Genomic DNA, 14,871 nt, shown 5'->3' on the forward strand with positions numbered 1-14,871 from the left:
AATAGATTGCTCAGCAACACCGGAAACTCATTGGCTTCGTCTGCCTTCTCGAGAAGTTCCACATGATCAAAAATGATCAAAGCCTTTTCGCTTTTCAAAATCCTGCAAACCGCGTCGAATTGAGTTTCAGTATCATCTCCTGTAGACGGAATATCCATCTTTCTCCAGCCCGCCACTTTCTGTCCAAGTTCTTGGACCAAAGCTCTTACGCGGTTCCGTTTCTCTCCTTGTTTCGCCTTTATGTAGTAGATTCGATCAATGAACGTCATCGTGGATGCTCGTTCGTTGATGTAGTGAGCAAGCGCCAGAACCAAAGATGATCTACCGACCCCAATCTCACCTACGACACTGACCAAGCGCTTGCCCAGTATTTCTCGTAAAATAAGATACATGTCAACCTCTCGTCCCATGAAGAAATGCGGAGGAGAGGGAGAAGGATCTTCCTGAATCATGTTGCGGACGCTAAGCTCGCTCGTCTTTGTTCCACCGATGGCCTTTGTCTTACTACGGCTGCCTCTTCTATCTCTAGACGTAGATATTTTATTTCCTCTTCTCGGCCATTCCAGTACAGGCTTTGCGTCGAAAACTGGGACGTGATGATTCCCGTCTGCCGGAAGCAAAACAAATTTCTTCATCTCGGCGTCAGCATTCTTGAGATTGGGCGTTGCCATGACAGCTTTGCGTCCCTGCTCGAACGAGTATTTGACGGTATGACCAACGGCCAGTGCTAAATAGAACTGTCGAGTGAACGCACGAGCAGCAGCATCTTTGAGCTCGAACTCTTGGTGACAACAAACTACATGTGGAACCCCCGCCGAAGCAAAAGTTTCGCCGGCCAGGCCGGAAAAACATGCCGAGACAAATACAAAGCGAAACGGGGCACCACCTTCTCTCGAGGCTATCAACTCCTTGATCTGTTGGACCTGGAGCCAGTGCGGTCCACCACTTTCATCTTCGAACGGAAGATATTGCTCGTGGCCGTGCCCAGAATAATGCAAGCATGTGCACTGCTTTGTCATTGCTGCTATCAGTCGTTTGCATGTTGCAGTGTCGAAAGAGAGCTGAATGTCACGGGAGGCTTCCTTCAAGCACTGCCACATGAGCTCGCGTTCCATATTGAAGTCGAGCTTTGGGAATGGATGGATCGTACCATTGCCGTCTCGCCACGCTAAAGGGGCCGAAAAAAGCATTGCTATCATTCTATTCCCGGCTCCAACATCTTCAACAGCAACATTCGAGGGAGACACAGAGTGCGGATGCTCTCTTTGCTGACCTGTATCATCGTCCTCTTCACGTGCCTCCCTACCAACTAAGTCTCGACTACTCAAGTCTTCTCCATGCTCCCCGTGGACCATTTCGGGGCTCGCTTGTTCATTGAGACATCTTTGCAGCAAGGCAGTCCGGGAATGCTCAGAGAATTCTCGAATCAACTTGGCTTGTTCCTCTGAAAGTTCTGGGGTGTTTTCGGCAAAGTCCAAAGAAGGTAGGCCGGAGTCGCCGGCAGCTTGCTTAAGTTGTTTCAGTACTTGATCCAGACTCTCCGCAGTGAAGGAATTTTGCGAAAGGTTCAGATGGCTGAGAGACGTGTTTTTCAATAGCGAAGAAACAACAACGTCGCAGTCATAATCGTTCTCGTCCAAAGATAGTCTGTTCGACGACAAGTCTAGTACCTTCAGGTCTAGGGCGTTGTTTTTCAACAATGAAATAATCTCAAGCCAGGCTTTCCCTATCTGGAGCCCGTTTGAAGCCAGGTGGAGTGTATGCAAGGTTGATTTCCATCTATGCCATCTGTGTTTAGCTGTCTTGCGCCCGGACATTTGTTCCCGTCGATGGTATAGCACGTATCCTTTTAGTGCTTTGACGACGCTGGTACCAACTCCAATCTCATTTCCGGAGAGGTCCAGGCGCTCCAAAACACAGCCTGAGTCCTTGTCATGGGCTAATTCGAGAACCATTGCGCACAGCGAATCTCCTAGATTGTTGAAACTCAGATCCAGGGCTCGAAGCGCAGCCAGAGGGGATTTGGGTGGTGCCACGGGGATTGTCTGGCTCCGCCCAATAAGGCCAAAGAGAGAAAGCCAGACTTCCTCCGTCACTCCGGGAGAATGCGATACAGCGAAGAGCCAAAACTTTCCTTGTGCTTGCATTTCGGGTGACGAGTCCAAACCAGAAAGGGGCCCAATATCTGTTCGTTGCTTGGTACCGAGCGCCTGTCCAGAAGAGAGCTTTCCCATGGTTTCAAGTACCGCTACAAGAGCTTGAACGTCAGAATCATGCAGGAGTCCATCGAACGAGAGACAAGATATCCAAGGAGGGAGAGACGCTGTAAGATTTGCCAGCAACGCAGCACCGTCTTCGTCGTCACTCGACTCAGTAGCCCTCCGTTCGGAATCTTTCGTAAAAGAAAGTGCTCGAATCATCGGGCACAGGTACAATACTTCGACAAGCGATTCCGAGAACTCTCCAGCGAATGAACTATTCGTGAACACCAAATTCCAATGGTCGCTGCTGGATTGCGTACTGCCAGCTTCGTTGGCACAAATGCGAGACAGGAGCTGGCCTTCACGACGAAACGAAAAGTAGCGGCGCCGAGGCATCATTAAAGAGCGGAAATCAAAGGAAGCACTTGGGCTGAACGTATTAATTGGGACTATGAAGTCTCGCAGTAGTCGTGGAGGAATGCAATGACGCAAAAAGTCTGCAACGTGGCTTGAGAGCCCAACACATTTAGTCCCGATTTTCAACCTCGCCCGGTGCTCAAAGATCCACTCCGCTTCTGCCAAGGTTGAGCTCATGGGGAAAATCTGTCGTGACAGCTCGCTATTTTCGTCATCGCCTTCGAGTGGGAGATGCAGAGAGTTTCCGGGTCTATTGTACACATCACCATATTCGCGAAGAAGGGCTTCTCGAGACAAGGCCGTGTCCTCGTCATCTACCAAGCTCCCAAACAAGTTGGTTCCTGATGAGCTTGACACGCTTCTGGATGTATCCGATACATCGCGAATAAGCTCCGACATTTTCAGCGGAAGGTTCCATAGCGCTCGCACAGTTTGGGCAATTTCGACACGCGCCATCGCTTGCAAGAGAAGCGATCGTTTCAAGCAAAACCAATCAGCGAGTAAGCTGTAGTTGGTACCAGCGACTTGCACAGTCACCGTGTCTTCGTCAAAACCTAACGACTCAAACGCACGACTGGCAGCTTTAGTGATCTCCGAGCTTTTGCTCATAGTTTTGGCCTGGACGAGGAACAAAAGGATTTTGTCAACGATACGAATACGCAAGGGAGCACACTGTGCCAGGGCACCAATACCCTGAAGGACAGTAACATGCATGTCGAGGGAGTAGTCATCGCAGTCACTCTTCAATAAAACCAGTTCTTTCAGTAGTCGGTGGAGCGAAGTCAACACTTCACTTGCCCAAATCGACAAGCCTCTCGAAGCCGCCGACTTTGAAAGAAGAAGAGGAGCCAACGAGACAAGGGATCGACAAGCCTCCTTTAACAACAATGAACGTGAACTCTGTGCAGAGTTTGCTAAAGAGCCATCCAAAGGCAGCGTAACGATCCTGAGGAGCGACTCCAAACCCCCGCTCTGTACTGTCTGGAAACATCCTTCGATCAGCAATTTGGTACTGACATGCTCCTCGTTCGACGCACTCCGATGACAAGCCGAGCTCTGCAGCAGCCCTCCCTTAATGGGCCTAAGAACATTCGCCAACGTGCACAGGGTTTCATGAATGCCATCAAGGTCACTTGTCAAATTTCTATCAACTTGGCCACCCTCCCGAAGAGCATCAAAAAGCCTATCCACGTCCACTTTTAATGTCTTTCCCAAGGCCGCGGCTGCGCCGTCTTCACAAATTCGGAGCCTTGTCTGCCTGACAGGGCTTGTGTCTTCGCTAAGAACTCTGAGCACCCCTATTGCAATCCTTTTTAATCTCCCTTGTCGCTCAAGTACGATGGCGACAAGAGAAGCGACTGCTCCCCGTTGAACAATATCACTGCATCGGAAAAAGAAAATAATTTAGACCACTGTTTCACTGGACTGCGAGATATGCATAACTGTCATTACATGTAAACTTACTCGACAAGCTTATCGTGCTTGTCAGACGAAACTCCGCAAGAAAATTCGGTATCTTTGCCGTTAAAGACGCTTGCTCGGGTAACAGCACCGGCTGCTAGCTGCAAAAGAGCACCAGCCGCAAAAAGTACAACATCCAGAGAAGCAGGGTTTGAGTGGTCAAACAAGATGTCAATTAAAAAGTGGACGCAATCGGACTCAACAACTACTGCCCTGGTGTGAGGCGCGACGCAAAGAGATGCGAGGATCTGAGCTATAGCGAGCCTCACGTCCGGACCGAGAGAAAAATCTTGAGTCAAGGCAACAATGTCGGGAAGTGCTCCTTGATTGACAATCTGCGAATGGATCCACCCAGCCATATACTTGTCTTTGATCGACGTCAGAGATCTCAACGAAGAAGTAGCGGGTCGTATTTTTTCTCTATCTCGACAACGTATCCAGCTAAGCAGGACACTCAAAATTCCTTCTCGAACCGCAATCGGTATGGCGCTTTCAATCGCACAGATCTGTTCAACCAAAAGAACTAGATCACCTCCCCGAAACTCACAGTTCGCGTCTGCTTTTTTTGCAGTGCTCAAGATCAAGGAGACGGTTTCGTCCAAAAGCACTTGCAACTCAATCAATTCCTTGGGTTGATCGAATACACCAGCTGCTCCCAAACACCCCATGCGAACCGAATCTGAAACGTTGTGGCCAAAGAAGGTGGACGGCGAGCCCAAGATTGTCATCTCTTGAGTGGTGAGTTTGGACGAGCCGTATTCTGCAGTGAACATGGGCTCTAGTTGGTTGACCCAAAAAGTCGTCAAACCGAAAGCCGAAGAGGCAAAACTCTCTTCCCTGGTAATACTCTTATCGTTGGGTGTGACGGACCGTGCCGTGATGAGAAAGCGCAAACACTCCAAAATTTTCAGTCCCAAACTGGGTGTGACTTGGGATGACGCAACGGCAAAGGTAGGGACAACGTATGCCACTGCCAGGGCCGCTACCACTCGCAACTCGTAAATGGTGCCCTGCGTTCGGAACAACGCCAACAACGAATGCATACCCCCCAAACTACAGATCTCACTACGAATGCGGTTGTCCTGCTCTTCGCCTTCGCACGTTTTCTGTGCCCGTGCAAAATCCAGTAGGGCGAGGGCCGCTTCCATACGAAAATCCTTTTGTGGCGAGCGCAGCATACATATCAAACTGAAGACGTCCTTGTTGGCGACCAACTCGTGCACGTCCAAATCGACGATCTTGGTAGAGACTGGGGCTCGCTTTTTGAAACTATTGGCTGTGTCTTTTCCCGTCTCGATTGCGTTCAAGACAATACCGTTTAGTTCCAACAGGGTGTCGAGATCGACTTGTGCTTCGTCGAAATTTTGACTAATCAGGGTTTCAATGTCTTTCAAATCGTTCTGACATTCTTGCAAGGCAAAATCCAGGACGCTCAAATCGACATCGTCCGACGCGCAGATGACGCGTACGGTACGAGCGTTATCTTTCCAGGCCTCTATTTGGTCGTTGTCCACTGCGAATGGGGCAACATCGAGTGGCAGACGCGACGGTTCCGGGGTCTGCTGTGAGGCTTCCAGAGCGGCTCGTATCATGTCGTCTTCCGACATGTCTTTGGGATTCACGAGGGATGCATCGTAGGCCATGGCCTCCGCGCCGGGTGTCGACACGGAGGCGGATGGTTTGGGTACGGATCCCTCCCCGACCGAGGCAGGTACGTCTGTGGTTTGCTCGCCGCGATTCGTACCATTGCTGAGGATGGTATCCAAGCTGGGTATGTGGCGAACTGGTCGGAAGGGTTGGTTGTCAACGCCCAACGACACGTCGCGGGCGATCCGTGACAAGGGTATGGACGGTGTCGTGGACGTCCGAGAGCTCAGCGGTCCCGATGATACTATCGACGACGACGGTGGGGATTTGCGTGCTTCGAGGGCAAACCATTGATCGGGGAGTGGGCCTACGTGTGTTTGTTTGTCGTCGTCGTCATCATCATCATCATCGTCTTCCAGAGATTGCGCGACGGGTCGTCGTCCAAACAATGGTGGTTGCCCGGGCCCGTGATCGTGTTCGGTGGTGGGCGGTGCAGAGGATGTACGGGAGTGGGTAGAGTCGAGTGAGGTCACGGCTAGAGTGGCGTGTGTCGGCAAATGATCTTGGCCATGGCTGGCCTCGTCTTCCAAACTGTCGGACGACTGGATGCCGTAGAGGATTCTGGGGGGCTGTTCCGGAGATGTGGAGGTCAATAGAGTGTGGGTGCTGTGAGTGTGACTGAGACTACCCACGGTGCGACTGCTGGGAAGGTCGCGTATGCTGGGATAGACGCGACGGACGTTGGGACGAGGACGCAAATTGCAGTGGGATGACCCGGCGTGCCAAAGCAGGGCAGTGTCGTTGTTGTTGTGGTTGGTAGTGTGACTGTTGGTGAGGGTGCCGTCGTCCGTATCGGTCGGCACTGGCGTATCGTCCCGGAATTGATTCGTCGTCATGCGGGAGACTACGCTGACAATGGTAGAGTATCTGTGGTTTGCCGAATACAATACGTTTGCCCAGTATCGTCGTTGCCTTCGGCACTACCCGTGTCGTCGATTGTGAGTGCTGTATTGTGTACGAATGTGTCTCGTGTGTTTTGGTTCGCGTCGTGTCGTTTCGTGTCCTGCCCTCCCTACCTTACCTTACTGTTTGTTACTGTTACTCCTCTGCTCTGCTCCACCACACTACTTTGACAAAGGCAACTGTTACCTTGTCTAGTCAATTCCTGGCTTCGTTTTGCCTGTCACCGGTTCCCACTTGTATAGGTAGTCAGTGATTTCGTTGAGGCCTGCCTCCCCGCTGGGTATTCCGTCCCAACCGTGCATTCGTGACTTGGTGTCGAAGCGGGGTTCCGGTCCCTAGTCGTGACTGGGAACGACACGGGACACCTTCCTCCGACGGTTGGCCAGGCGTTGGAGTCGAGGTCGAGGTCGACACCGTGAACAGCTGCTCGTCCTTCCGCCGCGTCGACGGCAGTCTAGTTGTTTTCCACAGACCGTGACCGACACACGCCGACCCACTAGCGAAGCAGACTCGACACCAACGGAAACGGAACCGTTCCAACACTCTTGCTACCTACCCATGTACCTACCCCATTCCAATCGAATCGAATCGATCCCATCGTCACAGATACCAACAGTAAGAGTGTCGTGTCGTGCCGCAACCCTGTTCCGATTCCCTCGTGATCCGCTGGGCTACCTGTAGTGCCGTGAATCCTTGGTTATTGTGATTGCCATGACAAGATCGTATCGATCGGCACGATCCGCAACGGCCTTGGTGTCGTGGTGCTGTTGGTGGGTGCCAACGGTCTATTCCTGGACCACAATGCCGATCCATCGGCACGTCCGCGGTGTCCAATCTCTATCCGCTCAACCCGGACACACCCGGTGCTAACCTGGTGTTAACCTTGCCGACGTTGGTGTTTCCGCCACCACGCCCGACCACTCGACCCCCCACGGGAATTCCAACGAGGCCTGGATCCGGGACGGGGTCGAACAACAATCGATCACAACCTTGTTCCAATCCGCCGTCGTGGGACCCGCTCAGGTACTCGTCTACGATACGACGCTCCGAGGTAAGAGTATCGATACCCCCAACGTGTCACACGCAACGCGCACCACACACCTTACGGGTGTTGTTGGTAGCGATCCTTCCGTGCTCACCCATGATCTAACCCCCATTTCACACTCATGTAATATTTCACTAACTTACTTGCACTTTCGTTAGACGGCACACAGGGTGAATCCGTTTCGGCTTCGGTCGACGACAAGTTGAAGATTACACGTCGACTGGTAGCCTTTGGGGTAGACTTTGTCGAAGCCGGTTGGCCCGGCAGCAATCCCAAAGACGCCGCATTCTTTACCCGCGCCAAGACCGACTTGACGCACGCGGAACGCGACAAACTCGTCGCCTTTGGCTCCACCCGACGTAAACGAGTCCGCGCCAACGAAGATCCCCAGGTACAAGCCTTGCTCGAATCACAGGCTCCCACCGTATGCATCGTCGCCAAGGCACACGCCTGGCAAGTTACCGAAATACTCCGAGCCACACTCGACGAGAATCTGGACATGATACGGGACACGGTAGCCTGCTTGGTGGCACACGGTAGAGTCGTCATGGTCGATCTTGAACACGCCCTCGACGGATACGCCACCGATCCGGACTACGTCCACGCCTGTTGTCGAGCCGCCGTGGACGGCGGCGCCTCCGTACTCGTCGCCTGCGATACCAACGGTGGTACCATGCCCTGGCGGGTCGGCACCGTCGTTCGCGAACTGGTCGACACCTACGGGCCCCAGGGCGTCACCATTGGCATGCACGCTCACAACGATTGTGGCATGGCCGTCGCCAACTCCCTCACGGCCGCGCAATACGGAGCCGGATTGATCCAAGGAACCGTCAACGGAATTGGTGAACGCACCGGCAACGCCGATCTATGCGCCATTGTCCCCAGCCTCGCTCTGCACGTACAAGCACAGCTACACTGTCGAGCCTCACTCGCAACGCTCACTTCGCTCAGTCGATTCGTCGACGAAGTTTTGAACCAAACACCCAACCACGCCGCACCCTTTGTCGGATCTTCCGCCTTTGCACACAAGGGAGGCTTGCACGTGGCGGCCAGTAAGTCCATTTCAGTGTTTGACGGCTGGTGCTAGTGGTCGTCTTTGTCCAGCCGTGTGTACCGTGATCGTGTCTTTCGTTGCACTCACGCCGTAACTCTATTCCCTTCACTTGTTCTACCCAGTGGAACGATCTCCCTTATCGTATCAACACATTGAACCCGAATTGGTCGGCAACGAACAGCGTATACTGATTTCAGAACTATCCGGGCGGCAAAACATCCTCGGTAAGATGCAACAAGCCGGTGTCGATTTGGGGACTTCGGGGAGTGACCGCGCCGTTGCGATTCTCAATCGGGTCAAAACCCTCGAAGCGCAGGGGTACACCTTTGAAGGGGCCGAAGCCAGTGTGCATTTGATGATTCTACACGCCACGAAAGGATACTGCCCACCCTTTCAGGTACTGGACTACTCTGCACAAGTGTACGATGCCAATATTGACAGTGCGACCAGAGTATTGCGACACACGGAATCGCCGGATACCGATCCGACCGATTCGAAAAAGCCCCGCAAGGCTCCCGGGTTTGGTCCCACGGCACGCGCCACCGTCAACGTCCGAACGATGCGTCCAATCGAGGATGGTTTGGAATCGTACCTGGCCAACCTGTCGCCGTACCAGGACCGACTTGAAGTCAGTGACGGCAATGGCCCGGTCGATGCGCTCGCCAACGCACTGATGCGCGCACTCCAACCCGTCCATCCCATTCTTCAACACGTGGAGCTAGTCGATTACAAGGTCCGCATTTTGGACGCCGAGAACGCCACGGGTGCCACCACCCGGGTCATGATCGAATTTCGCAACAACTCCGACGGAGACCAGGAAACATGGACTACCGTTTCCGTGGATACCAACGTGATCTCAGCCAGTCTCAACGCACTCGTGGACGGTTTTGAATATGCCCTGATTGAACACGGTGAAAGCTGCATGCTGTGTCACTTGGACGATATGTAAAAAAAAGATTTTCCACTTCTACCAGTGTTTCTAGGAGTCCTCCTTAGTTCGTTACGAATCATTAGCTTGCCGCTTGCGGGCGTGAACGCGGGAGGGGGGGTTTCCGCCGCAAGTCTTCCCGGGAGCAGCAAGGCAGCTGCGCCATTTGATCCAAACACTGCTGTACCAACAAACTCTGACACTCTACCCGGCTTTTCTCCCGACCGTCGCTTTGTAACTGATGCGTAAGCGAATCGTCGAGCACGATGGATTCCACGTCCATCAAAATCGCGTCGATTGCTGCTTCCAGTAGAAATTCCATTGGCTTTCGACAGCGCTTGTTGGATACCTGGGAAAGACCAGTGAACGCTCCTTCCCCGTCCGTTTGATGAATATCGTAGGCGGCGGGAGACATGGACTGGTGGACGTGTTGGGCGACTGCCAGTACATCGAGCGCCGTTCCCGCGTGTACGCAAAGGGCCGGGCCCGGGAAGTGGTAGATCCAGTGCTTTGTACCAATGAGATTTTCTTGCTGTGGTACGATGCAAAACGGACATATGCACCGGTAAGGATCAGCAGAGAGAAGGCGCATCTCGCATTCTTGAGCCAGGGACGGGCACAGAAACTCTTCTGCCACGATCAGAAGTTCCAACAATTCGCTGCAGCAGACATTCAATTCCGGCGACAAGGCATCGCCGAGGGAATTATGGTACACATGCTGCAAAAATAGCCTGCAAGTAGCACTCTCTATTCCAACATCAACCGTCGGGATCCTGGATTCGGATTCTGACTCATAATTAATCTCCCGCATAGTTGCAAAGCGTATCGCCGCCTCAAGCTTGGCACTTGCGTGTGAGAGTATCTTGCGGTGCACATGGAACTCGACTTTGTCATCCGTGACGAGTACAACATCAGGGGCGAGAGGATCTGTGATTCGCATGTCATCTTCCCTCCCGGACAAGAAATTGCAAGAGAAAGTCACCGTGTCGTCTGCACGCGTCCAATGTGCATCGTCCCTTAAAACACGGCTCCAAAAAGTGAAAGGATCGTTTTCTCTGGTCAACTTGGGCCCATTAACGCAATGATAGGATGTTCTGTACACTCGTTCGCTGGTGGGGAACATATCGATGGGACTTCGGGATTCTAGTGAACGCAGTCCGATAGATGTTTTCAATCGTGAAAGGGACAAGGCATCAAGTCGAACACCTCGTCGATACAGGGCTAGACTGCACCTCCGGTAGTCAATGCTGGCTTTGACAGGGTCCAGCCAGCCACGAAACAGGGAGAGCACGAGCGCACTCCTTGTGGCTAATGTTTGCTCCGCTCGCTCTCTTGATTCCATTCCGGCAAAGAAGGACTCGGGTTGCTTGGACAGCACCGGATCCTTCCGTCGAGAGGTTTGTAATGCAGACAACCATTGGTTGTAAGAGTCCAAGCAAACGCTTAAAAGACTGACATCACGTTGCTCCACAGCTAGTTCGACCCCTGTCTCTTTGTGATCCTCGGTGTCAGCAAGACACGGATTCGCTCCAGACTCAATCAGAACTCTTGCCAATTCCACTCGAACTTCACGAGTACATTCCTTGTCCAGCTCGATTGCCGCTCGTAAGGCCTCTGTTAGGTTGTAGCCAGAGCCTGCTGGGTCACTAAACTCTAAAAGGAGCAAGACCATTTCCACGTTTGCCGCCTCAACGGCCCAGCGCAGAGGGCAGGGCAGCGAATCATCTTGCGACAGTCGATTGTTGCCTCGCCACATCAGGAAACTCATGACAGCATCAATGCAACCGGAAGCAACGGCCGTCAACAAAGGCGTTTGATGAGAACGATCTTGCAGTACAAGATTCTTAGACAGTAGAGAAAAGCTGGCTGTGGACAAGATGTGTTCCACAAGATCTACACGACCGTCATGGCAAGCAACGTGCAGGGCAGTCCGGCCGAATCGGTTTATTCCCAACAACACCTGGCGCAGGATTGACGAAGGCGTAACATCCCACACAAGTTTGAACATTGAAAAGGGGGCGTCCTGGCGACAGCAAAAGTGCAGTAAATTGTTTCCCTCGGAATCCGTTGTCGTGAGGGGTATGATTCCCGACGCCACTATTAGTTGGAGACACTCCTCGTGTGACAAGCTGGCAGCCAAAAGCAGGGGTGGCAAATGTGGACCCGGGCATTCTCTTGCATCCATTTCGTTGCTACGGATTGATGCAAGCAAGATCCGCAATAGATGCGGACGATCCAGGAGTACCGCAAGTTGCACCACAGACAAGTTTTCCACCGCAGAAATCTCAGCGTTGGGAGACACACCTTTCAATGCTCTGTGCTGCTCTTGTATCAGTATTTTTAGGGATGCAGTATCGTCTTGTCGAATGGCATCATGAAGAGACAAATGACCTATCGAAAATGGCTCAGCATCAATTGAGATGGAAAGAGGTTGTTCACAGAGTGTCGGATGTTTAGATAGTTGCGGTCTTGGTAGTTCGATATGCTCCAAAAACGACTCATCATCATTCGAGGATGAATGCTCCTCTTCCGAAGTTACGACGCGTTCTGCTTCTGAAATTTCTACCAACGGCCGATTCTTTAAAAGATCCCACCAACGATCACGAAGCTTGGTGATCTGAAAGGAACGACACACTTGCGGCAAGATTTGTTTTTCAGGAATCAAACATTGGTCCTGGGTCTGTTGAAGAGGCACCACCCCTTTATTCGCCTGTCCTTTCTTTGAATATGAGTTTAGAGGTGTTAACAGTAAGCTTGGCCGTTGCAAGTGGTCATCGTTGTGTTGTTGGAGTTCTGCAGACTGACAAGGGGCTTCCAGAAGACTGGTGCGCAGCTTTTCGGTTTGTGCCCAAACTGACGCTTGTAAAGGAGGGTCAGAACCATGGTTTTTGGCCAATATACTTGGGAAGTTATTGTCGTTCAGCGAAGCGTCATCCAAGATAGGGCGAGTCAACGTATCATCAGAACCATCTCTCTGAATAGCCTCGTACGACTTGTCCGTTCGTGGAGATTGCATTTTCCGGCGACCGCGAGTACGCGTCCCACGTGGAGAAGCTCGTCTAGCTTTAGACGATTCGATGCCACTTGTTTGAGATGACCGAATGGGAATATTTCGGGAAGGTGATGTACAGATTGCTCTTCTACGTTGTCTCGTGGACTCTTTGTGTGGTTTGGATCCATGCCGGGGTCGAGGATTTCTTCTTGTTTGCGGTTTCTTGGCAACGAAAGGAGCAGTAGTGCTACTATCGGGAAATACGGAGTCCCTACAATTTCCCTTTGATATATAGACAGGATGCGTTACTTTAGCGGGAGTATAGAAACTGGGCACAAAGGATGGAGCCGATGCGCGCAGCCCAACCAACGAGGCGGACGACGCATCCGTCGGTAGCTTGCTTCGTTCGTGAGATTCCATTCCATCAAATCAAAGTAATTTGTAGAGCTGAATCACCTCTTTCATATACTCTAGCGGACACTCTTAAGAGATAACTGGAAGCGAGTTCGTCATCACATGGAGTGGAGGAGAACGCAAAATAAATCTCTACCACTCCAGAAAAAAGTGGCATGTTCAATTTTGTGAATGCCCTGTTTTTCATTGCCGTGATCGGTTCTCGTGGGGAAGAAAACGGCGATCATAGAATGGTGCATGTACTAACAGGATCAAATGCAAGGAACCAAGGCCAGGTATCGCTGATCGTGATCCATGCCACTGCGTGGTTCACGATGGAGAAATTAATTGTAAGAGAGAACGTCACATCTATGCGATACCTATAAGTGGAACAAAATGGCAGGGAGACAAACATCTTTGGGGGAGGTTCCACAACAGCAGCCGTCAAATATACAACAGTTCCGGCACAAGTATTGCGCGTTACTCCTTTGCGTGGGTTTCATTCCATCCGCGGGATGCATTCTGGAAGGTCGTATTCGCTTCGTTATCCCCTTTTGGGCGTGTTGTTGACAGTTAGCGTATGTGTCACCGTAGCCGAAATCCATTCTAGCGATGCTGCTCGCTTTCACGAGACACTGTTGTCCAGGACCATGGAACTACGATCTGCCACATCATTTTCGCTTGATCCGTCGCGGCAAAAATCGCGGAATCGTCGTTTTCTCATTCGTGAAGATGAGAGAGACGGGCTTGGTTGCCCAGACGAAGGACAAGGAGAGGATTGGAACAACTTCGATTTGCTACTACAACACAACGACGACTGCCTGGATATTGCCACGCTAGGACTAAACAGTCGCACTCGACGAAGGCGAGCACGTACTAGACATTCTTTGCTCGCCAAAGCGCTCGAGCCCGCAATCGCGACCGAGAATTTTCCCAATGGCGAGGAAGGTTCCAATATTTCTCTTCTTCCCCCACGGTTTGCTCGCAATAGTGCAAACGGTATGCACCAACGCTTATTGAAAACAGGTACTACCATTGCTGGCGTCTGTGGTGCAGATTTTTGCGTCCTCGGAGCCGATACCCGTGCCACGAACGATCGGTTGGTGGCTGACAAGGCCTGTGCCAAAATTCACAAACTAGCAGCGAACGTATACGCCTGCGGAGCCGGGACGTCGGCCGATTTGGAACACGTAACCAGACAAGTCTACTACACGACTCTTTTGCAGTCTCGCCAAGACGAGGCAATAGGAAACGCAGCATCCGTCGATGGCGCGCTTGCGTCTTCTTCTAGTCACGTGGCGTCGGTCGCTTCCATCTGTCGGTTCCTGCAAGACATTTTGTACGACCAAGGTGGTTCTTGTCAAGCCACTTTAATTGTTGGTGGCGTGTACAAGTCAAAAGCAATGTTACGGGCTATACATCCGCACGGATCTCAGGATGCCCTCGCCTTCACGGCATTGGGAAGTGGAGGTATGGCGGCCATGGGAGTCCTCGAATCGTCCTACCGACACGATTTAACTCTGGAGGAAGCAATTGAATTGGTGACTAGGGCGATTACGGCAGGAATTGTCAACGATCTTGGTAGTGGCTCACAAGTTGACCTATGCATCATAACGGCCGAAGGCACAGACTATCGACGTTGTGCTGTCCCGGAAGAGCAACTGCAAAATTTCAATGGGGAAAGTTCATTCGTTGAGTCCCCGGCAAACACAAGGAAACAAAACGACGAATCACTCAACGGCGTGAACGGGTTTGGGAACATGCCTTTTAATATAAAGTCCAGACGTATTGTTGCCGTTACACCGGAAGTGGAACGAGCTAGCAAGGAAC

The 14,871-nt window shown here is 51.9% G+C and overlaps 3 protein-coding genes across 3 annotated transcripts; 2 read left to right on the forward strand and 1 right to left on the reverse strand.

Annotated features, from left to right (window-relative positions):
• Window positions 1-4,571: 4,571 nt before the first annotated feature.
• On the reverse strand, window positions 4,572-6,562 carry PHATRDRAFT_38361 (predicted protein; the record flags this gene model as incomplete). Its single annotated transcript, XM_002182408.1, has 2 exons — window positions 4,572-4,585; window positions 4,627-6,562. The coding sequence occupies 2 exons, from the start codon at window positions 6,560-6,562 to the stop codon at window positions 4,572-4,574; spliced, it is 1,950 nt and encodes a 649-aa protein (XP_002182444.1).
• Window positions 6,563-7,430: 868 nt separating this feature from the next.
• PHATRDRAFT_38362 (2-isopropylmalate synthase) lies at window positions 7,431-9,677 on the forward strand (the record flags this gene model as incomplete). Its single annotated transcript, XM_002182246.1, has 3 exons — window positions 7,431-7,455; window positions 7,833-8,726; window positions 8,851-9,677. The coding sequence occupies 3 exons, from the start codon at window positions 7,431-7,433 to the stop codon at window positions 9,675-9,677; spliced, it is 1,746 nt and encodes a 581-aa protein (XP_002182282.1).
• A 4,365-nt stretch (window positions 9,678-14,042) lies between these two features.
• On the forward strand, window positions 14,043-14,681 carry PHATRDRAFT_14571 (predicted protein; the record flags this gene model as incomplete). The annotated part of the gene is made up of 2 exons (XM_002182247.1): window positions 14,043-14,331; window positions 14,374-14,681. Coding segments are annotated over 2 exons (597 nt in total), but the record flags the coding sequence as incomplete, so codon positions are not given.
• Between the last annotated feature and the right edge of the window lie 190 nt (window positions 14,682-14,871).

This window comes from Phaeodactylum tricornutum, chromosome 15 (assembly GCF_000150955.2).
Source record: "Phaeodactylum tricornutum CCAP 1055/1 chromosome 15, whole genome shotgun sequence".
Taxonomy (NCBI): Eukaryota; Bacillariophyta; class Bacillariophyceae; order Surirellales; family Neidiaceae; genus Phaeodactylum; species Phaeodactylum tricornutum.